This window comes from Oxyura jamaicensis, chromosome 1 (assembly GCF_011077185.1).
Source record: "Oxyura jamaicensis isolate SHBP4307 breed ruddy duck chromosome 1, BPBGC_Ojam_1.0, whole genome shotgun sequence".
Classification (NCBI taxonomy): Eukaryota; Metazoa; Chordata; class Aves; order Anseriformes; family Anatidae; genus Oxyura; species Oxyura jamaicensis.
This window is the reverse complement of record NC_048893.1, coordinates 140,112,643-140,136,273: the sequence shown is the minus strand read 5'-3', so window position 1 is coordinate 140,136,273 and position 23,631 is coordinate 140,112,643. Positions and strand designations below refer to the sequence as shown.

The 23,631-nt window shown below is 36.3% G+C and overlaps 1 protein-coding gene across 1 annotated transcript in view; it reads right to left on the bottom strand.

Moving 5' to 3' along the window:
* LOC118161521 (pinopsin-like) overlaps positions 1 to 23,631 on the bottom strand; it is an 82,712-nt gene that overhangs the window by 42,321 nt on the left and 16,760 nt on the right. The window contains exon 2 of the mRNA XM_035316982.1: positions 15,855 to 16,180. Coding sequence (XP_035172873.1) covers positions 15,855 to 16,180 — 326 coding nt within the window. The remainder of the gene's footprint in view (positions 1 to 15,854; positions 16,181 to 23,631) is intronic.

Here is a 23,631-nt window from a genome sequence, read left to right as displayed (position 1 = left end):
ACTCTGCCCTTATGAGGCCCCACTTGGAGTACTGCATCCAGGTCTGGAGCCCCCCGCACAAGAAGGATGTGGACCTGTTAGAGAGGGTCCAGAAGAGGGCCATGAAGATGATCAGAGGGCTGGAGAACCTCTCCTATGAAGAAAGACTGAGAGATCTGAGGATGTTCAGCCTGAAGATGAGAAGGCTCCAGGGAGACCTCATTGTACCCTTTCATTACTTAAAGGGGGCTTATAAAAAAAGATGGAGAGAAACTTTTTACTCAGGCATAGAAGAATTGGGCAAGGGGGAATAATTTTAAACTAAAAGAGGAGAGATTTAGATTAGAGTTTCGGTAAGACCAAGAATAACAATTATAAAGTAAATTGTTGCTGTGGCCCAACCGTGACTTAATGGGGTATCTGTAAAAAGGAAGCAGGTGAAAATGTTCAGCTAATCAGGAATACAGACAGAAAACTGACTGTGATAAAAAAGGTGAAAAGATGTACTCAGGGTTGAGAAGGCTCTCTCACAGAAGTGTCATAAATTCCTTGCATCAGTTTTCACTGCAAAAGATGCTGGGAAGATCCATGAGTTGTTTGTACTAGATATATCAGAGAACCTAGATCAATTTAAGGTAAAATTGTAGGAAATATTAGACCAAATAATTACTTAGTGGATGTTGGGGAATGCAGGGAGAATAAGCCACAGAGACTGGCCAGGTGTGCACAAACTCACTAGATATCATCTGCTTTAGGCACAGTTAGGAGAAGAACAGCAGGTTGGTGGTGGAACATCCTTATACTCACATGAAACCACAGGGGAACAATATACAGAATTTAGCATAAAGAGTACAGATTTGTTGAAGACTTTGCCTTACTTAAAATAAATAAATAACATAACATGTCATAACATAATAACATAACATAAATACCAGATATTACATATGTCACTTTATGCTCAAGAGACACTCCTGATTTCATGTTTACTTCACTGTCTATATATACATATTTTCTCCTAATATATATATATATATATGTTTAACCTTTATGTTGTTGACATGGAAATCCAGTAATTCTCCTCTGAAAGCAATAGCCACAGTTAATTCATCTTGTGGGCACTTACTGAAGAGAATGGAAAAAATATATAAAATGTTTTTTCCTCTCAAGATATTTTTGTGTAACTACCTTGAACATGAAGTTAGGCAGAAACTAAGACTATGAAAGCCAGGTAATTGTTAAAATCATCCATAGAACAGAGCATTTATCTGAGAAGAGTGTACCTCCAGAATACTTGCCGCTGTCTTTGCAACAGGCCTCCAGTGTTTTTCACTGACACAAAGTTCACCAAGCTTGCTTTAATGCAGGTCAATGATTTCTATTGAGACACCAACATCACTTAGGTCTTCCCTAAGTGATGGTGGCAGTTTTATAGCACTAATAACACTGTTAGACACCTGATGGCATTTCTAGTAGAGAGTCAAGCATTTGAAAAATAGTGATTAACTTCACCGTACTTAAATAAATTTTTGTCAACTCTCTGCAGAAAGAGCACAATACCCATAGCGCTGAAGCACAGTTATAAAGTACACTGACACTGAGTTATGGTGCTGATATTTAAAGGGGCTACATTATATATTAAAACTAAAACTTGCGAAGTTGCAAAAATTGATTAGTTGGCAATCTGCATTTCAGTTTTATTTTTGGCTTATGGAAATAAGTCTTATATAGAAAGTGAAAAGCAGGAGACTACTGGTTTCTGATGGGCATGCTCACTTTGAAAGAAAGCAGTGAAAGACAGCAATAGCCCATCACATCTGAGCTTTGATAATACTCATGTTTTTGAATCTTGACAGTTCAAAGGTGATCTGAGCTTGTAAATGAGCATTATTATGACAAAGAAAGAATTTCAGTAAGAAAAAGTTTAAAGTAACCACTTAGAAGTTGATCAGTATAGATGTTTTGGGAACTTTAGTCCTAAATAACATTTTTCCTCCCTCAAATTGTGGTAAGACCACAAAATCTGCTTCTAAGAAAGTATCAGTTTATACAGCTGCAGTTTTTATTCAGGAGCAATCTAAAAGTTACCTAATATAGGGGTTAAAGATACAGTGCTGCTAGAGTTAGTCAGCAAACCTGATCAGATAGCTGTACCTTAATGTGAGCATGAATTTGGGTAGAAATTTTTATCAGCAAAGAGGGGAATAGGAGACACGGGGTGTGGGGTAGGGGAGGTGGGGGTGGGGGTGTGGGGCAGAAGAGCGGGTAGAAGGGGAAAAGGAGGAAGAAAGGAAAGAGAAATTGGGAGAAAAGACCAGTGAGCCTCATCACTAAAATCTATGTTCATAGCAATGCCTTTATTTTAGAGTTCAAACGGCCTGTTCAGGAGGATTACCAACATAGCATGGCTCTTAAAAACACTCTACTTTTTCATAGCAGCCATTTTAGCTTAATGAGTAAGCTTCTCCTCTTGTGCCTTCTTATATTTGAAATGACAGCACAAGCACCAGAATGAAGGACAAAATTAAAATGTGGTAATACTCTGAAATGTAGCACAAAAATTAAAAAAAAAAAAAAATGTTTGCACAATGGTTTATAAGGATATTCTTCTTACTATTTCATCTCTTTTTGAAAGGTTCTGTAGCTCTGATTGTACTTGGTACCCCTTTTTTGCCTTTCCTATTTCTTGCCCATGAAGTTTGTTGTTGTTGTTGTTGTTGTTGTTGTTGTTTTTTTTTTAAAAAAAACTTATTGCCTCTGAAGTTATTTTCTAATTCCAATTTCAAAGAGTCCAACACAAATCCAAGGCAGTTTGTACCAAGATGTATACTAGTCCAGTAATGATTCACTAACAAGCTCACGTCTCTTCGAGTCAGTATTTATTAAATATGGATATAACAAATTCAGCTCACTTGTGAACAACACTTGCATTTCTGAGTTTTGTGCCTGAAGAATTCTTCAGAGTACAACAAGGTAAGTAGGGATGGATAAAGTCCGAGACAGTATGAAGCATGTGTAGTGTAAATGTTATTACCTTAGAAAGAAAAGGACAAAGTAGTCTTATAAAATTCCAACATTCTTCTGGAAAGACTGAATGTAATTGAGCAATACGTGTACCTCCCTAAGGAAAGGTCAAAGTGAAAAGAACGCTGAGTTAACAAGATGATTCAGCAGGTTGGAATCGTATTTCTTTTAACTTGACATTTAGACTGAATTAACATCCTGAACTTACTCAGCAAGCAATGGAGCTCAAAGTAAATCCATTTAGTTTGATATTGAGAAAATCCAAAATGTGCCACGCTGACATGACTAAGCATCTACTGAGCCTTGACTGTGCTGGAGCACAGAAGCATGAGGTGTACAGAAGAGGTTTTTCACTACAGGAGAGTGAAAGAAAACATGCAAAAAGAGAAGGCTCCCAGGCATAGCATGCAATTAATAAAAGGCCAAGATCAGATTGCAAGCCATAGTTACAAATTTTCTTCAAAAAGGTCTTAAAGATTGATGCAGAGAGACCAGATTGAAAAGATGTGAAAGTCAATTCTTTTAACTTGACATTTAGACGGAACTACTATCTTGAAACTGCTCATCAAGTGAGAGAGAGAAAAGTATCAGGTAAGGCTTTTAGTAAGCACCCACAAGCCATAAAAATGGAGAAGCTGGAAAGCAATATCCAGTTGATTAGTTTGGATGAACTTTTCCAGAGATGTGTGTTTTTAATGGCCCAGCTCTTAACTAAGGCATCAGAGCAAAGCAGAGTGCCATTGGTATTTAACTGGGGACATCTATGATCAGAAACTAGAGGCAATATTCATTTCATGTTCTGTGCAAAGCAAAGGCTTACAAGTAGTGTTTTACAGGCCTATAACCAAGCTTTAGAGAAAGCTCCATTCATCATAGGGATATATATATATATATATATATATATATATATAAATAAATAAATATATATATATATTTAATTTAGGCTCAGAATATCACAGAATCATAGAATCACAGAATGGCCTGGTTTGAAAAGGACCTTAAAGATCATCTAGTTTCAACCCCCCTGCTCTGGGCAGGGTTGCCAACCACTGGAGCAGGCTTCCCAGAGTTGCACCAAGCCTGGCCTTGAATGCCTCCAGGGATGGGACATCCACAACCTCCCGGGGCAACCCGTTCCAGTGCCTCACCACCCTCTGGGTGAAAAACTTTCTCCTAATTTCCAACTTAAATCTCCCCTGTCTTAGTTTAAAACCATTCCCCCTTGTCCTATCACTACCAACACATGCAAACAGGTGTTCCCCCTCCTGTTTATACACTCCCTTCAACTACTGGAAGGCTGCAATGAGGTCTCCCTGGAGCTTTCTCTTCTCCAAGCTAATCAAGACCAGCTCCCTCAACCTTTTTGAACAGGAGAGGTGCTCCAGCCCTCTGATCATCTTAGTGGCCCTCCTCTGGACACGTTCCAAGAGCTCCACATCCTTTTTGTGTTGGGGGGCCCAGGCCTGCACGCACTATTCCAGGTGGGGTCTAGCAAGATTAGAGTAGACAGGGACAATACCTCCATCTCCCTGCTGGCCGCCCCTTTTTATGCATTATTTTCTTTCTTTTCTATTTCTGGACACATAGGTTTCATTCACGCTTGGTTTATATTTAAACCTTAATAGAACAGAAATAAGTAGCAAAACCTCAGATAGATAGATACTGTTTTTCCATACACTGGGGTCAGTTCCAGGAGAGTTGTTATGTTACCAGACAAAATGGATGTTACAGCCTTCTGAAATGCTGCAATATGGTGCCTCTTCTGTCTCTTATGTGATGAGAAACAAAACAACTCAATATTACTGAGATGCCGTTAGTAAACACCTTACATGTTTTTTTTATTATCTGAGAAGCTGTGTGGTTGACAGATCTCCCATTTGAATTTAGATTATCATTCTTAAGTACAACAGAAGGTCTGGAACAGGTCCTAAAGGCAGCCCTATCACATACCCAGCTGTGATTAATCTAACTGCTTAGCAGATGTCACTTGTACTATTAAAAGTCAAGCAATTACACGTTCTTCATAAGTTAGGATGACTCTACCTCCATCCAGTGACAGTTTTCTTTAAGATGCATGCAGTGCAGACTTTTTACAAGGATAAACATAGAAGAAAATATGCTGAACGAACAAGAAAGTGAAGACTTAAACCCTTAAATATTTAAAATTAAGACAGTGCTCATTCTTTTTACTTTTTGTTTTGTTTTGTTTTATCTTGTAATAACAAAGGAAAATTAATTAATGCTACAAAGAGGACTGTGGTTAAGATATTATGAAAACTACAAAATAGAAAAGTTGAGGAGCTAATGGATTAAGTGTCACCTTTGTAAAAATAGCTCAAGGAATACAGTAATATCCACTTTATCCATATTTATTTGAAGGAAACATTAGCTACTAAAGATCATGCCTTTTTCTTTCCTAGCTTTTACATGTGCAGAGGAATATTGATTTACTGTATAAGGATTCCTGAGATTTTTAAGCTGAAAATCTAATTAAGTAGTTGAAAAGTTCATATGACAACTAAACTACTAATGAAGTAAAATTCAAATTAATTAAGTGCCTGAAAATAAGTGATGTAGAACTCTCTCTGTCCTGTGATAACATTGTTTCTTCTGGGAACATCTGGACAAGCACTCCTTCAGTGGAGGAAGCTCCCTGCAAAATTGAAGTGGCAGGTGCAAACTTTAAAGTGTCTGAACAGTCTCTTCCCTTCCAGCAGGAACAGATGTTTTGGAAAGCCATATGTTAGTACTTAGTTTTAAAAAGTCTCAAAAGCCTCTACTCTAAATATTTCACAAAGACTGCTTTCACTCTGCTGGAAGCTGCTCCCTGCCTAAGAGCAGCATGTTTGCCCCTAGACCTACTTGGGTGCAGCTGCCTGGCCCTTCCCTCAGTCAAGGCAGTGACCTCCCATTCCAGCCTTGCCTCCACACCTTGCATGTAAAAAGAAAGATTAATTTTCAGCCAGATGATTACCTCAGTCATTCCCTGACAACCTTTTCCTCCCCCTCACACACAGTTCATCCAGTTGGTATCCAAGTAAAATGCTGTAAACTTGCTGTTTAAGTATCAGCGTCTAGCCACACAAAATTATATTTGAGTTTCATCCAACTAATTTACAGTGTATATTGAGTCCTGTAGGATTATTTCAAGGCTAATAATTAAAGGGTCATAGAACTATTGCCAATATAATTTTATTAAATCAGATAAATAAAATATTGCTTGATATATGTCTCCATGTTTAAATTCTTTTTGGCCCTATTTCAGCCATTATTCTTCACTTGTGATAGTGGCTTTCAATTTACCATCAGGTCTGCTGAAATGACTAGAGCCAGCTGCCTAGTAAGATAATAGTAAATTGAGGTATGACCCTGTTTTTAATCCACTGGAACCCTGAAGCTAATTTCTACTGACCCACCATGAGTCAGGGCCAAGTAATATGGCCTTTTTCCACATCTTTCAGCTCAGCTGCAAGAAGTTGAACCTTTCTGAAAGGCTGTCTCAACAAAGAGGTATCCCAGATAACCCAAAAACAATTTATTGAAGGGGAAGAATTCTATGAAATGTCCTGACTGATTATTTGAATAACAAAGGGAAAAGAGGAAAAAAAAAATAATGTATTGATAAAAAAAGGTAATAATGATGATTTGGATTGACTGTATGAGCATGACAGAAAACATAATTAGAACATGTGAAAATTAGTGTGATTTTTCAAAATTTCTTCACTGTACTCCTGAGACTCAGGAAGCTGAGTAAATATATTTGCACCTTTGTCCTTGCTAAATCTCAATGGTAATGAGCAACTATGTGAATGTGAGAGCTGCACATTTATTACCATATCACGTCATGCATACCAAACAAGATGGTGAAGGTGGAGAAGGTGGAAAAAGTTTTAGGTCAGACCACAGAAACCCTCTCAGTGTTTTATAAACAATCTGTGCTGCAACAACAGAATGGAGGTGTTTCATTTGCAGAGTTGAATTACAGACCAGCTAAATTCAAAATTATTCCTGGCATGACATTTCTTCACTGGGAAACTGATTCACAAAAATGAAAACATTCTGTGAGAAAATGCAAATCTGAGACATTTTTGGTAGAACCCAGGTTTCCCTGGGCTTCTCTCTTGTTTCTTGACGATATGCCTGACACATCTAAAATGACTGGCCTTTTAGTGCCTAGTTACCTCACAGAGCTATTTTATTCAAGTTTTTGGATCTCACAAGCTCATCAACTCCAAGGATTTCCAGGGCCTTTTGTTCCACATTGCTTTTGGCTAACCAGCTGCTGAACAACGGCGCCAGGACCTTGAGTGGTTTCAGGGTCAGGAGGAGACTATTTTATTTTATAACATTTAGATATCCCATTGGAGGCTTATGTCAATGTGAAATACTACTGACTTCATGATCTGTGAAAAAATAATGAGGTTTTGATTTCTTTCCCCTTATTCAAGTCAAGAAATTTCTGCATCAAAATCTCAAACTGGGAAAAGACCAGAAAGTCTATTTCCCAGACAGCTCTATTTGAAATAGTATTCACAATTGTCTGAAGTCAAGGAAGAAAGCCAGAAACCGAGAGATTCCTGTGCACACATGGAACTTTTAAATAATAATAATAAAAAATCCTTAAGGGAAGAAACAAAAATTCTAGTTTTCTTAACACACATATTAAAATTAAAATCCAACCTCCCTGAAGAAGAAAGTAATGGAGTAGGTAAATATTTTAAAAGCATGAATAACTGACTATATTATCAAATAAAGCCACTTCATGAAGTGGATCATGCCCCCGTCATCATCTCGAGCCCTGATCGTGCATCTTGCTCAGCTCATAGCATGCTTGGATCCTTAGCATAGATTTGCCTTAGTCTTTAAGATATTAGCCTTGTCTCTAAGATGATGTCCTCAGTCACTATTTGTCAGATGGAAAATGTCAGTGACAACTCCCAGTAGGTGGACAAGCTTGCACCAGGTTTGGTCCCCTCCTTTCTATGTAGTTCTCTGACTTGTGCCAGACTTGTGCTCATCAATTCCTCTGCTATAGATCAGGACATAGTATGTTAAACCTCAGCTCCAAGATGTAACGTAAGCACGTAAGCTCCATGTTGTTTTGCTCTAAGCCTTTTGCCAGTGGTTCTGCCTAAGGTGATAACTTGGCCTCTTACGTGGTGTCAAGCTACAACAGGGTAAGCAACTGTGACTCCATTACTAGTGCTGAAATACATATATAAACATATTCTTTAGTCTGGAGGACACCCTTCTGTATATTTAGCCTTTTTAATTTTATAACTGGTGATTAAACCAAAAAATCATATGCTTTCACTTATCATCAAACTCTTTACTAAGCCGTTCCCTGAACTGAGACGTCATGACCGCTAGGCATTGACATACAGCATTTGCTCTAAATTGAAAGACTTGTGAGACCACAGTACATTCTTTATGGAGACAATAAATCCAGAGATTAAGGCCTCAGATCTTAAATTTCTATTAGCTTGTTATTAAAGATTGCGACAGGATTTTTCTTCCGTAGTTTATCTAAAGAATGAAAAATGGCAAATCCAATGAAATCCTATTTTCTGAACAGCCATTAACTTGATTTACAACAAATTTCTACAGCGCCTGATTTATGCCAATGTTGTGTTATTGCTTCTCTGTAAAATACAAACAATTAACTAATGATTTACACTTATGTCAGCAAAAGGGAAAGAAGATAATAATCTTTTCTCATTCCTTTTTCTCTTCCAGCATGCTCAGACCTCAAAAAATGAAGACCAATCTGGTCACAGGTGCTTCAGCAGTTAGTTTACACTTTTTAATTAGACATACAAAGAACATCCCTCAATAAACATAAACAATCACCTGTGAGCTAAAGATGTCTATACAAGATCTGACAGCAGCTGAAATCTCTAAACACTTTAGAAAATATTTTACATTGAATTTGACCACTGTACCTTTTCTAAATGTTAACTATCTCCTTTATTTCTCAGGGGGTTACAATTTCCTCAGCCATTACAGAAAACACTGGATTTTGTGCCCTTGGGACAATCTTTTCACCTTCTGGGTAAACCCTAATAGTTAAGAAAAAGCACAAGAATAAATTAGTTCTTTAAAAATTAAGCATGATAATAAGTCTGCCTCTGAGATAATCAAACCAATTTTTAATTCCAGCAAGATGCTCATAGGAAAAATAATCTGTATATATTTATATAAATGTGTCATGTTACCATGGAGAAAAAGGAAACAATGGGAATTATGGCCTGTGAAAGAAAGGAGTGTTCATATGATGATAAATTTATGTTTATCTAAGATCCTTTACAGGTTGTGACCTGATTCTGAAAGAATTTCATATTCAACACAATTAATTATCTCTTCTGGAGGAGAAATAACAAGAGCAATGTTTTTCTGTCTTTATATATATATATATATATATATATATATATATTTCTCTCTTGTAGGTATCCTGTGACTTTCTTATTAATAATTTTCAAAATAATTGTCTCTGATATTGCTTCACCTACATAGTCCTGGGAAATTTCACCATGTCAGAAACCAAGAAGATTTGAGAAAAAACACATCTTCAAAGAATTGAACACAGATATATACCACATGGAACCCAGTGGATTTCAATACTCCACTTCCTCGAAGAAAACAACAACAAAAAGGCACATCAGCTGTTGTTTTTCTAATTGAGAAATTATCTAGAAACTCAGTGAGAATGTGCTATTGCATAGGAATGTCAATTGCTCTCATAATTTAAAGCCTGTTCTTAGTACTTAAAATCCCAAATTGATCAATGTGTGCCAGATGAAGGCTATACAGAACCTTTGGAAATGATTTTCTTGGTAATGCTGGCTATAAGCTACATGATATACTTTATAACGTGATAATCTAAATGACCCCTTTCATTACATTTTGATATGATTTGTCCCAACTCTCTCAGCCTAACAAGAGATTTATATTTCAAACAAGTTTCCAAATCCTTCTGATGATGTGACAGAAAACAATCTAACTATTCATATGTTAATTGCATATCTTTTTGCTTGTGAATTACATGTAACTGTGATATTTTTACAGTGAGGGTTAAGAAGGAAAGGCAAAGTTATTTCTTCTTCTGTACTACCAGAAGCCAGAAAAGAAAGTACACATGAAGATCCAAAAGGAAGAAATAATAATTATGAACATAAAGAATATATATATTTTTTTCCTTTTTTTCTTTTCTGGGAATAGCTGTCTGTCTGAGCATAGATGTGGTTAGGGTGAGAAGTACTGAAGTCAAACTACAAATGTACACAATCACATGTGAAAACTATGAGCTACAGAAACCAAAGGACTGGGTCTACATCATCTTCACCTGAATTACATTTTTTAGGTCTTCTTTGCTTCACTAAATAACTGGAAAGATTGTGAGCTTTGCTGCTGAAAGAAAGTCTATGACTATCATCTTGTTTTTATTTAGGGCTTTTAGAAGACAGAGCTAATGTTGCATAATTACTTTATCAGTTTGTTCAACGTAAGTCATAACTTCAGTGCCATCAAGATAAAGTTTTCAGAAAATTGAGTTTCTCTATAAATAGACACATGAAGCATATGAAGGGAAGACAGAAGAATTATTACTTTTCCATCCTACTCTTTGTGTAATGTGAAGATAAATTCTTTTTAGTTTAAATCAGCACTCTGTCCTGATGTGTTGTCTTCCTACAAACAATTTCCAAATGAGTTTCAGAACTGGAAAAAGTCACAGGAGTAATCTTTCTACTTTATAATCCTTTTCTGACTACTTTAATGAAAAATGGTGTAATAATTGCTTTTACAGATAGTTTTAACTGTTCCAAATAGCACAGGCATAAAACAGGATTAAGGAATAAGAAGTCATAAAAATCTACATCTCCTCTTTCTTTTTTCTCACAGACTTTCTTTTTGGGTACAGGAGATTTCAAAATCACCACCATTGTTTATATTAAATGATTTTAAAAATATACTAGAGTTGAAATCTCACTACACAAAATTCAAAATGAGTTTCTTCAGGTACATATTTGAGTTGTAATTTCACTCTGGAGTGTTACTCCTTGAATAAGAGACCAGTGTATTTTTCTTCCACTAAATTCAGTAACATGACATCTAGAAAAAGAGTAAGAGAGAGAGGACCAGGCCTCTTTCTCCAGCGTAGCTCTGAATGTATTTGTTCCATTTCAAGGTGACAAGACTCTGAAAGGTTAGGAAATGGAATAAAATAAGAAGATCTGGTTCTCCTATGACACCTGGAAGTCAGAAATCACATGTCAATTTTTAAAAGAATCAAAAATAAAGTAGATGTAAAGAAAAATAGGTAATTCCACTACCTGGACCTATGATTTGGTCACTGTCCCTGAGTAATTAAATGTTAGTAGATGCACCACATGGGTGCAGGGAAAGGCATACTGGTAAGGCAAGCTTCTTCCTCAAGTGGGTTATTCTTTAAATTTTCAAGGATTTTTTTATTATTATTATTATTATTTTTTTTTAGTCAACAAATAGAAAAGAACTTTTGCACTGTGTAAAATTTCAAAGTAGAAAAGAAGTAATGATATGAAAATGTGTTAAAAATATCTTTCATCTCTACTTTTCCTCACTGATCTCAAGGGAAAATAAAAAGAAAACACACAGCATAACTATCAGGTCAGGTCACAAATTCTTCTGCTCCAGAACCCCATTTTTAGTGAGCCTACAACTTCTCTGTTAAAAGGTTAGATCTAATATGCTTCAAAAAAACAAAACAGAAGAACCTAGATTTTAGAAAATCAGGCAAAACCAATTTGAAAAACACAATGGGTGTTCCTTGTTTTACTTACCTCTAAAATTGGACAGTGACCACTGGCCCTTTGCCCACTTTAACACATGGGCTATTGCTCTGAGCAAGAATTGCATGCTCAGACATGTATTACACTACGTATTTAAGTCTTTGTGCTCTGCTTACAACTCTTTTTATTGTTTTCACTACCCTAGCTAGATTCCATAAAGACCTTCTGAGCTTTGTTCAAGCACAATTTTTGATGAAAGAGACTGGCAATTAGATGAGCCAAGATGAGAGTCTCCACAAAATCAGTCTGAAAACTTTTCTTGAAACTGTGTTCTGGGACTCTTCCTGCCCTTGGGCAGGATTTATTATTATTATTATTATTATTATTATTATTATTATTATTATTGTGTGTGTGTGTGTGTGCAAGTGAGAGATAATGCAGACTGTAGAGAATTCTTTTAAAAGTTTTACTAATTTTCATTAGGCTGGTTCATATGAGTTCTCTGGGTGCCTCAGTAGAGGTTTTTAATCATATTGTGTCTTTCGTGCTACAGCGATCGCAACACTAATCTCTGTAATTCCACGTTTGGGATCCCACTTTTCAAACTGCAAACAACTGACTCTGATTTCATAAAGAACATTTTTTCCACAGGGAACACAAAGGCAGAGTCATAGGGAAGCATCATAAGCCAAGAGCTGAAAAAGTCTAATTGCAATAGGAGAAATAAGCCATTCTCAGTTTCTTTTCCTTGTTTTGAAAACTGTGCACAAATAAAAAATGTATGTATAATATTCTGTGAGGGAGAAAACTTTGCACCTTTCTACTTACAGGCAACAGACACATCATCTTTAAAGGAAAACTTGGAGAAAAAACTGAATTTCGGCATGTGCAGCAATGGAAGACCAGGTCTCATAGAAAAAGGAAACAAGATTAGCATGAGTAATAATATGGACTCAGAGAGAAAAAGTCTAATAAAATATTTATGTTTCTGCCCATCTTAAAATCTGATACACTGCCAAGATCTCTAGCAGCTTCTGAAACCACATTTTTTTTCTTTGTCCCTGTTTTGAGCATTACTTTGCTTAACACCTTTGAAAAGCTTTCAGTATTCAAAGCTAACACTTCCCACTTGTTTACCCAGCCCCACCTCTCAACTCTTCCAAACATGTTGCACAAGGATGGTGGCAAGGACCATCTGCAGAACAAGACTCAGCCATCCAGATAAAGCCAGTCTGGGAAACAAAACAAAACAAAACAAAACATATCTTAAAAGAAAATAACTTGAGTAATTCCTAAGGGTCTTCAAGCTTTACAAACAACAAGAACTCTGAGGCAATAGCACAGTCATGTTGTAATACCATTTCATGGCATTTGCTGTTAACATTATTCATACAGGGATGATATTGGTTTGCTATTCCTTGAAAAGAAGATGCTTAATAAAACCCGTATTACTAAAATCCTTATGCCTGTTACCATTATATAGAGTGCAGATGAATTTGTAGGAGCTATGAATGCCTCGAGTGACAGAATGCTACAGCACCTGACTAAATTTGGAGAAGAAAAAAGTAGACCTATAATTACAGATTCCTACGAGGAGATAATGCAGGCTCTGTGCCAATTCTTGCATTAACTATCCCAAATCTATTAAGATATTTCTTCCACCTCAATTAATTTTCACAACAGTTTTAATAATGGCATAACTTCTGTACTCTTGATCTCAGGGTGCAATACCATTAACAATACAATGCTCATATATAAACTTTTATATATCTTGCAAAAATATGTAAGGCATATTTTAGAAAATTTACCAAGCATCTGAAGCTGGGATAATGAACTTATTCTGTTTGCAATGCTCTCACATTTCATCTAATATATTACAGAGATGGTCAGAGAAGGACTTTTTTTAAGCTATGAGGCAAGAATTATAGCCCTACTACAAGATAATGTTTTTGTTTTGTTTTGTTTTTTGCCCACACCAAAAAAAAAAATAACATTACAATGGACGAAGCAAACTGTCTTAGTCTTTTTTGTATTACTATACTAACTCTACATAGTTTTATATAAGAAGTAGTATATTTTTATTTGCCTATTGCTCATCTCTTCCTTCAGTTTGAAACATGACATACTTTAGCATTTCATAATCTACCCTGTTTATTACAGAACAGTTAAAGGACCTAAGACTGAAGGAAAGCCTGTATTTCAGTGACTGCATCAGGATTTATATATCTATCTATATATCTCTATATATATAAATTTATATTATGTCACAGGAAATTTATTAAATGCAAAATTTCATGAATGTGATATTAGAGGTATGTACACCACAGAAAGATGACGGCTGATGATTAATTTTCTGATTGAGATTCTTATTGCTGAAATATAACTTATAAAGGAAATCTTTTACAAAATCCAGGAAAGAGTTAGATGTTTTGTGTAAAAATCCAGTATTCGGATGTTCAAGACTTCACAAATGCTCAGGCAGCTTCTATGACCCTGGATCATAACAGCTTTAAGAAAGGCATAAAATACAATTCTCAGTGGAGTTCCTTTGCATTTAATAAGCATTAGTTCCATAAGACCTGCCTTCCAACAGATTGTGAAAGATTGGGTTTGATTCTTTTTCACTTCTACTATTCACAAAATTTCTCATAGAAATTTCTAAATAGAAAATGACTATGCATTGTATATTTTTCCCATAATAGCTCATATCCTCAGGATGTTCACCACAACCTAAGAACTATCACTGATCAGTGAGATTACCACTACTTTTAATATAAATGAATTTAAATAATGATAATAATTTAAAAGGTGAATACACAAGTCTGCATTTAGAACTAGATAATAAAACACATGCCACAGGCACTTAATCCATAAAAGTATTTGTATGTTGTGGTGATGACTGTTGTCAGGAAGGGGAATAAGGGCTGAAGGAAAGAAGCAACAAAAGTTATATCTTCTGCATATTATTAGCAGTACACCTTCCAAGATCCTACTCCTTTTTGAAGGTGATGATAAAGGATATTGCTTCCCAGGGACCAGGCATGGTCCGAAACTTTGCTTTAATGGTACAATCAAAGGATATTTTTTTTCCATATTACTATTTCACAGCATTAAGATGAGTACTAAAATGTGATTAATCAAAGATATTTTACTGGCTGGCTCAGCATTCAGCCAGAAAAAGATTTCCCATTTGGGCTTCAAGGGTTCTGAAAGTTTTGAAAAATTATGGAAAAGGCATGACCTTAATTCCTTATGACTAATCAAAACTGAATTACGCCCCCTTTAATTCTGTCTGAAATCTCTATTCAGGGATTTACCCCCCCCCCCCTTTGGTTGTTTCAATACCTTTACTTAATTCATTTGAACATTTTAGAGAATCACTTTTTAGAGAACACCTATACCCTCATTCTTTTCTCATTATTCATCATTAAACCATTTTGGTAAGGGAAAGTAACTTCACTACTTTCCCAAGGGAAAGTAACTTCATAACACCACATCACCTTGGCAGGGTTTTTTCAAAATTAATTCTGGAATATTTACAGTGTACCTTAAATCCCTTAGAGGAGTGTTGGAGTAGTAATAGTACCAGTGGTAAGAGCAGTGGTAGTAACAGTAGTATTTACAAGAAGTTGACCAAATGGCAAATTGCAGTAGAGTTGTATTAGTGTAGATTTTGGTCTCCATAGATTAAGAAGAAGACATTAATAAAATGTCATGATCCAAAAATAGGAAGATTTTTTTACATAGATGTTTTATTTATAGATGGGTAAACATGCATGCTGGCTTTACTACAAGTGCAACTATTGCCTAGATATACTGTTTTTCTATGGTGCAATATTTCCTAGCCACAAAGTCAGACTCTCTATTGATGGTATCTGGTGTTTCTGACTTTTTAGAACTCCAGAAATATGAAGGAGACGGGTGAAGACCCTCCTACCCTTTCCTTTAGACTTTCTGTGGTCTTTTTCATTCATTTTTGCTTTGTTGTTTTGCTGTCTATCATCTACTAATGCCAAACTCAGTAGAGGGGAAATACAACATGTGATTCCAAGCAACTTGCACTATAGATAGAATACAGCAGCTTACCTGTTTGACAGCATAAAGGAGGCGACCATAGCAGTACATCATGACCATTACAGGGATGACCAAGCAGAATATGAAGAGACAGATGATATAGGATGTGGACTCAGCTGTCTCAGAGGACCAGCGCACCGAACAGCTGGTACCTGCACCTTCTATCCCGTAACTGCTCCATCCAATCAGAGGTGGCACGGTCCAGACCAATGAATAAATCCATGAACCTCCAACCGCCAGCAGTGCCTTCCGGTAGTCAGCACTACGCTTGTTACATAGGGTAAGGGTGCTATAGCGTTCATAGGACAGGACAGCCAGAGAGATCAGGGACACAATGCCTGCAATGAACCAATTTAAAGGTTTACTTTTGTCATTTTGTATGGTAACAATTTTAAGTTCCAAGAAACAAGATTTTATTGTTATTATTATTGTTATTATTATTATTTGGTTACTGTATTATTTGAAGCAGCAGTGAAAATTACTCCATTATTACGTTTAAATCCTCCCTGGGCCTGGTTGCTCTGTCCATCACATCGAAGTTTATTTAACTTGTATTTAACTTATATTGTCAGATTTTTGTACTTGCAAGTTCCTCCTTTTCTAGGCATGTTTACAAGATTTAAATGTTTTGGTATAACCCAGGAGAAATCCACTTTTTACATGAACTAAGAAATTGTTGAAAGACTCCCTTGTTAAGAAATGATCAGTTTTTAATGTCCATTACCATTTTCAGATGTTGCTTTGCCTTTTATAGATGCAAAATCTTTATATTAAAAATCAGTATCCTGAAAATGAAAGCAGTTTTTGCACTTCTGATCCATCACGTAGATATATCTTCAGTTCTGACCACACTTATAGGGCAACAACAGAAACTCTCAACATGAGTCTGATATGGAAGGTTGTAATTTTATTTACATATAAATCACATAATCAGTCAAAAATTAATTTAAGTTAACATTGAGCCTCAGAGACCACTTGTACCCACCAAAAGAAAATTCAAAAATCTGGATGTAAGGCATTTGTATTGCCTTTTTCAAGGTCCAGGTTCTCCATCACCTCTACAAATCTTTATGGATTTGCATGTCAGGTTCTTAGTTATGAGTCAATGGTTTGGGAGCTATTATTTTGTATGTTTTTATTCTCCTTGCAGTTTCCTTACAGTTCATGTTAACATAACAATGGATACCACTTCCCAGGATTTATTACAGAAGGAACTTTTTGGAAGAAATATAACACCATACTCTCTGATGGGTTCCAGGTCCCTCTTTTTGGTCCTCTGAGATGAAAAACCTGAATGGATCTATGTCAATTCAGCCCTCTCCATGTTTGTTTTTTTTTTTTTTCTTTTTTTTTCTTTCTTTTTTTTTTCTTGATCCTTGCCATTGGTAAAATACAACTATGCAGTAGCATTGAGATCCATTGAGATCTACTCTGCCATATTCCCTGGTTTTGAGTAGTATCTACTGCCAGGAAAATGAAATAAAATAAAATAAAATAAAAATAAAAATAAATCTTCAGGGGATTACAGCTGCACATCAATTTTTTGGCCAATTTAAATACCAGTTTCTCCTAGAGCTCATTCCCATGTGTGTGATGGAGATGAGTCTGACACTCACTTGATGAGGTGGCAGTAGTCTCTCCTGTACCTGATCAAAACAACCCCCACATGTACATACAGGGTACATTTTCCACAGAAAGAGATTTTTGCTTCTCTTTCCCCTCTAATTCAAACACTCATTAACTAGTTACTTGGATGCAGGTGCAGCTCTCCCTGCCATCCTGACAACAATTTGTGGTCCCTTTGTGGTGAACTAGGCATGGAAAAGGACCCAGTGAGAATACATGCACTGCTTGCTGGAACAGGACGATTTATATCTCAGGGGAAGAGAAGAGGAAAAGGTAAAAGAATGTGAGAAGATGACTTTTGGTGAAGAAAAGAACCTACTACAAGTATCTTAAAAGATCTTAAAAGATCCTATTACAAGAACCAATAAACCCTTCCCTGTAATACTCAGTATTACTGAGAAAAATTACTTCTCAGTAATAACTGAGAAGTCAGAGCTACAATGTAGTGTATCTACACTTACAGCTGTAAAAGGAAGTGGCTCCACTGCATTTACTTGAAGTATACAGTTCAAGAGTCTAGCTTTAAAACTATTATAAGGCTAGACTATCTATTTTAGAGACAGCAGAGGCATTTTGATATTTTTTTATCTAATCTGATTTCCTATGTACCATGTTACTGCACAGCTCTTGAAAGCCCTTGGCCATAACTCTTGCATTAAACACGTACCTCAAGATAGGAACAAAAATAAATAGTGGATTCTGAATTACAAACTCAGGAACAAAGAATCTGCCACTCTCTTCTTGCTTCCAGCCCACACTTATTTATATTCACCTTCTTAGTGTTACCTCTTTCTTTGCTTTTATCTGTTTGACTAAAGAGCACCTTGCTATCAGAAACATTTAGCTTACACAGGTACCTAAGACAAAACAAAACAAAAACAAACAAACAAACAAAAACAGATTTTATATTTGAAACTTGGACCTCAACATGGTGATAGTTATGCATTTCAGATTAGACCATCATGGCCTAATGGAAAGCAGTCTTGGGAACAAAAAATCTTTCCACTCTCAGATGCATGGTCTAAAATTATGTTATATTGCTCTTATGTTAGCTCTGACAGCAACTGACGGCACAGCACCCTAATTTTGAAGAGGCGGTAGATGAGATATACTTTTGTTGGTAATATCCTACAGATTTGTGGGTACAGTGTTAGCTAGAAAGTCTGAATTGGGTGTTCAAACTTCCCTGGCACAGAACCATGATATCTGAAGATAATAACTGTCCATGAATGCAGGATTGCTGGTTTTGAGCCAAAAAAGAGCCACCATCTTTAAATGATGTAGAAATAATGCTCAGTTATTCAATCAGAACTATGGCAATGTCAGTCAAGAATAAATCAAATAGCAATCAGTCTAAAACACCAAAGTCCTCATACAGTTTCCTTTAACACATAGCATATATATATGCTTTTCCACACAGGAGAAGATTGGAGACTTAATTACACCTCTGGGTTGGACCCATTTCACCCTCACTCACCTTTTACTATTGAGTTCCATTGACATGACACATACTACATTTTCCTCTGGAGGACAAGGGCTGTTATATATGGAATCCCAAACCACTAAAGTTCAAGAAAAAGAAAATCAATATTTATCATCTTTCTTTTTGGCACAGTAAGACTTTAAGGTCTGTGCTATACCTGAACTTTTTAATAATGATGATGTTAGCACCACTCTGCATTGAATTCTGATGCTTTCCAAGCAAGAAGGCAAATAATAATAATAATAATAATAATAGTTCATAAGAGGTATTAAAAGTTAAAAAAAAAAAAAAAGGCAATGTGCTTCATGTGGTTAAATACATTTAAACAGGATAACTATTTAACTATATAAACTATTTTTAAAAAAATAAAATACTTGAAAAGATTGAAACTGGTGATTTGGAAGGCAGAATAAGATGATATTAAGATTAAAAATTTGAATAGAACAGTTAGCTTTTTCCAACAGTGAAAATTAAATTGAATTGAATTTAATTGAATTAAAGAGTATCAATTGAATTGTCTTGAAGTAAGAAAAACACCTTCTTAACTAAATGGGAGAGAAACAGAGACAACAGAGGGTATGAATCCCTCTCCTAGTCTGCTTAATAAAACCTTGTGCTATACACATGATGCGTATACACGATGATATACCTTGTGTACACATGATGCAACAAACATTGTACAAAACCAGTATAAGATGCACATCAAGAAATAACCCTGATCCAAGACTCTAGCTGACTATATATCCCAATTACTGGATGACTGACTGAATAGTAACAAGCCTCATTTGTTGGACAAATACAATCCCGTAAGAAAGGCAAAAACAGGTTTTGCAATCAACATGTAGTTTGAGAGTGGGTGGAAGTGAGGAAGATGTGCCTTCCCTCGGCCAAGCCCTGCAACACAGGGTTTTCTTGCAACCTCATTCTCAGCCCAGGTGAGGAAGGAGCAGGCAGGAGCCAGATGATGGTGCAAAAACATCAAAGCATCACATCTAAAATAAAGCTAGGGCTGCAGCTGCCCTCTTGGAAGGGGTCTCTATACTGACCCTTGCATGCATATTTTTCATTCACGCTTAAAAGGTTCTGATGTTAATAGAGCACATTTCATCTGTCTCTCCAGATGTCACTCAATACCCTCTGGACTGTGAAAAGATCTGTAATCCAGACTAGATAAGTAGAATAAAGCTTCTTACTTTTCTTTTTGCCTTCTTTGTATACCAGAGTTTTCTTAATGTCTTAAGCACTTAACTGTTTTTGCCTTCACCAGAAGACCCGCAGTTACTGGTATTCTATTTTACATTGCATCTACTGCAGTCATAGGAATTAGTGAGAATCACAGCCTTAAAAACAACAATAACAACAACAACAACAAACACAATTAAATACTTTAGTAATGGATGAGGGGAAAGACTTGAACATAATCTCCATAATCTTAATAACTGGAAAACAAATTTAAAAGAAATTATGTAAGTTATAAAAAGAAGAAAATCATTACAATTTTAAAGCTAATTGCAATGCTTTATCCCTACTTTTCATTCTTATGTTGCAGCAACATTTATGACTGGTTACACCGCGTATATTAATTTCAAATGAGTCATGCTTTCTAAAATTACAACAAAATTTAGTTCAGGAATTGCACATCTAAATAGAATTTGCTTTCAAGAAATATTTAGGGCCTTGAGCTAGTACCTAGTTAAATAACTCCACAGGAGTCAACTATACTGAGAAATGTAATTTTCTCCCTCAACATTTCATGTAGAAACAGGAACAAAGTTGAGATTCTTGCTAAACAGAACTGAAAGATGACATAAAAACCTACTGCAGATTGCATTACAAGAGCAAACAATTACTCAAAAATTAGCCATATAAATAAGTGACTTTGAGATGAGCTGCATCTGAGGCATGAGCCTTTTCTATACAGCAATTAGTTGCAGTGAGTAGATTGCAAGAAATTAAATTTCAAGTCATAAACCATGACAGGCATCCATTTATAGGACTACCATCTGGGACATTATCTGTTTTTTACTTTTATTTAAAGATCTGTACATTTCTTTCTGAAAACACAACAGAGAGTTTGACACTAGGTGAAGGACGCAGCAAATCACTATGCTCTGTTCCTGTGAGTCTCAGTTAAGAGCATTACATTTTCATACTAGCATTTGCTATTTTATACTTCTCACTGTGATGTAGTAATAAGAAACAGCATGCAAGCTGCCAGTGATCTGTAGGTTAAGAAAAACCAAGAACTGTAGAGAGTCAGCCCATACTGTGTAATTGTTCTGACTACTGTCTTGGGTACATTTGCCCCTCTTGAAGCTCCTGATGGTCATTAACTTACATCATTATTAGTGTCCTGAAGCATCACTGTTGCATGACATAATGCATATCCTGCATTGTATTCTGGTTAAGAATGACCAGTGAAAATGAAAAGAAGCCACAGATAAGCTTAGTCAGACTGAGCTTGTAGGAATACAATAGCACTTTCAGGACATTAATGGATCAAAACTAGATGCAAGCTCTTATAAAAGGCAAAGATGTTTTTGTTGCATCATGTCTCTATGTGAGTTGATTTTACCCACTCATACATACTCCATCACACTTTTCATTCACTCACACAAACTGACAAGTCCAAAGGGCTGTGTTCTAGTGGTGTGTCCAGGATCTCCTTCATGCAGCAGGAAGAACAAAGGGCTGTGACTGTCCATCCTTAAGATATCTTTCTTATGGGTACCTGTCTGGCCAAAAAATGGTCTGGGGATAGAGCTTTAATATACCTTAGGAGTTCACTGTTATGAAGTGATCCATTGTTTGGTCCATTGAACCCTGCCTACATTCACCATCATATGTCTCAAACAAGGCTGCTGCTCCCTGATTACATTTTCTTCCTTGGAAAGCATCTGCTTGAAATATACTTACCTGAACAAGCATCATCTCTTTCACAGTGAGCTAATGGAGAAAAAAGGCAGATGTGGTATGCCATGATCCTCTTGGTATGGTGTAGGGCCCTTTGTGATGAGTGGTTGTGCTGTGGTTTTATCAGCACACATTGGCTCCAGGCTTGCTGGAGTCAGCCTTTGCTCAGTTTTCATGCTGGGAGCAATGCTCTTCTTTATCTGCACTGACTGTTATTTCAACTCTTCTTCTGAAATATCTTCTGGTGTTTTACCTTTCCCTGAGGACCACAGTCATACCAATCTCAGTAATTCACAAGTCTCTGCTGAGACCAGGCTGGGGTGAGACAGCTGTGAGGGTGGTACAAGGCTGGTTACCAGCAGTCCACCTGCACTTGCCACACTGGCATACTGCTGCTGATGTGAGCCAAGGTGTAATGGAGCCAGCTGAGTACTCCCAGGTGTACATCAGGCCACCTGCCAGGGTCAGCCTCCAATGTCCAGGGACAAAACACCAGGAGGAAATAAAGGGGATATTAAGTGCCAGGGTTCCCTTGTGCCACTATCTGTTCCCTCTAGTCCCTCAGGTTTCAGCTGCTAAATCTCCTGCCCCATTAGCTGGAGAATATGAGCAAATGCTCTATGATGCTATGAGATGGAGATAAGTAAACCTAAAAGTAGGAAAAGGTTTTTGTGACTAAATGCACCTCAAGCTGGAAATATTGGGGAATCTTGTGCCGAGGTATTATTTTGCTGGTGCTACTGGCTGACTTCCTCCATCACACTTCCCCAAGGACTTAGATGTAAACAATGAACAAGAGCAGTATAAACTACTCCTTTTCAGATAAAGTCTCTTATTACCTCAATTTTAAGGTTTCCAGATTAATTCCAAGTTGCATTACCAACTGTTATTAAATATATATATATATATACATATTATATATAAATATATGAAGTTGTACAAGCTTAGCTTGATCTGTGACTTGATGTTGTTTTCTAGGGAAATAACTTTTCTGAATTTAAATGAGAGTTTTTTCTGTCAGTTCTCTATAGAAATAAAACACACAACATATTAAAATGAAACTTAATCAATATAAGCAATGTAAAAGAAAAGATATTACATTTCCAACATATTTTCACTTCATTATTTCCTTAGAAGCCTTTCTGAAAAAAATATCCAAATACCATCCCTCAGGGACTGTTCATGAAATATAATTTGTAGGTATAATTAGGAAATATTATTTGTAGAGAGGTTTGTGATCAATGGGAGGGAAAAAGAAAAAAACTCCCTTTCTAACGGTAGCTTAATCTTCAGGTAAAATTTTTTCAGCTCTAGGCCAAGGTACCTTACCTAACAGTTTCTACAGAATCAGAGACTTCATGAGAGTGCACATGGAGTAAGCTTTTCTATCAGCTGTGTTTCCATTTTTATGTACTAGTTACATTAATACTAATAAGCAAAACTACTGGGCTCTGTTTACCATAAAGATCAAAGCATTTCTTCCACAAAAATACAGTAATTTCCACTACAGCAGTTGCAGCCACCAGAGACCTTCTTACAGGTGAAGAAATAATATTATAATGATAAAAGCAGAAAATTCCCAAAGCTGAATCACTGGGCAGAAATAGGGAGGGGTTCAGCATTTGTTGACATGAAAATTAGCCTCCCCAGAGCAGACATGCTTTTCCAAAAAATCAGAAGCTATTGAGGCATATCATAAAGGGAAAAAAAAAAAAAAAAAAAAAGGGGGGGGCGGACAAAACAATTTATTTTATTTTATTATATTAT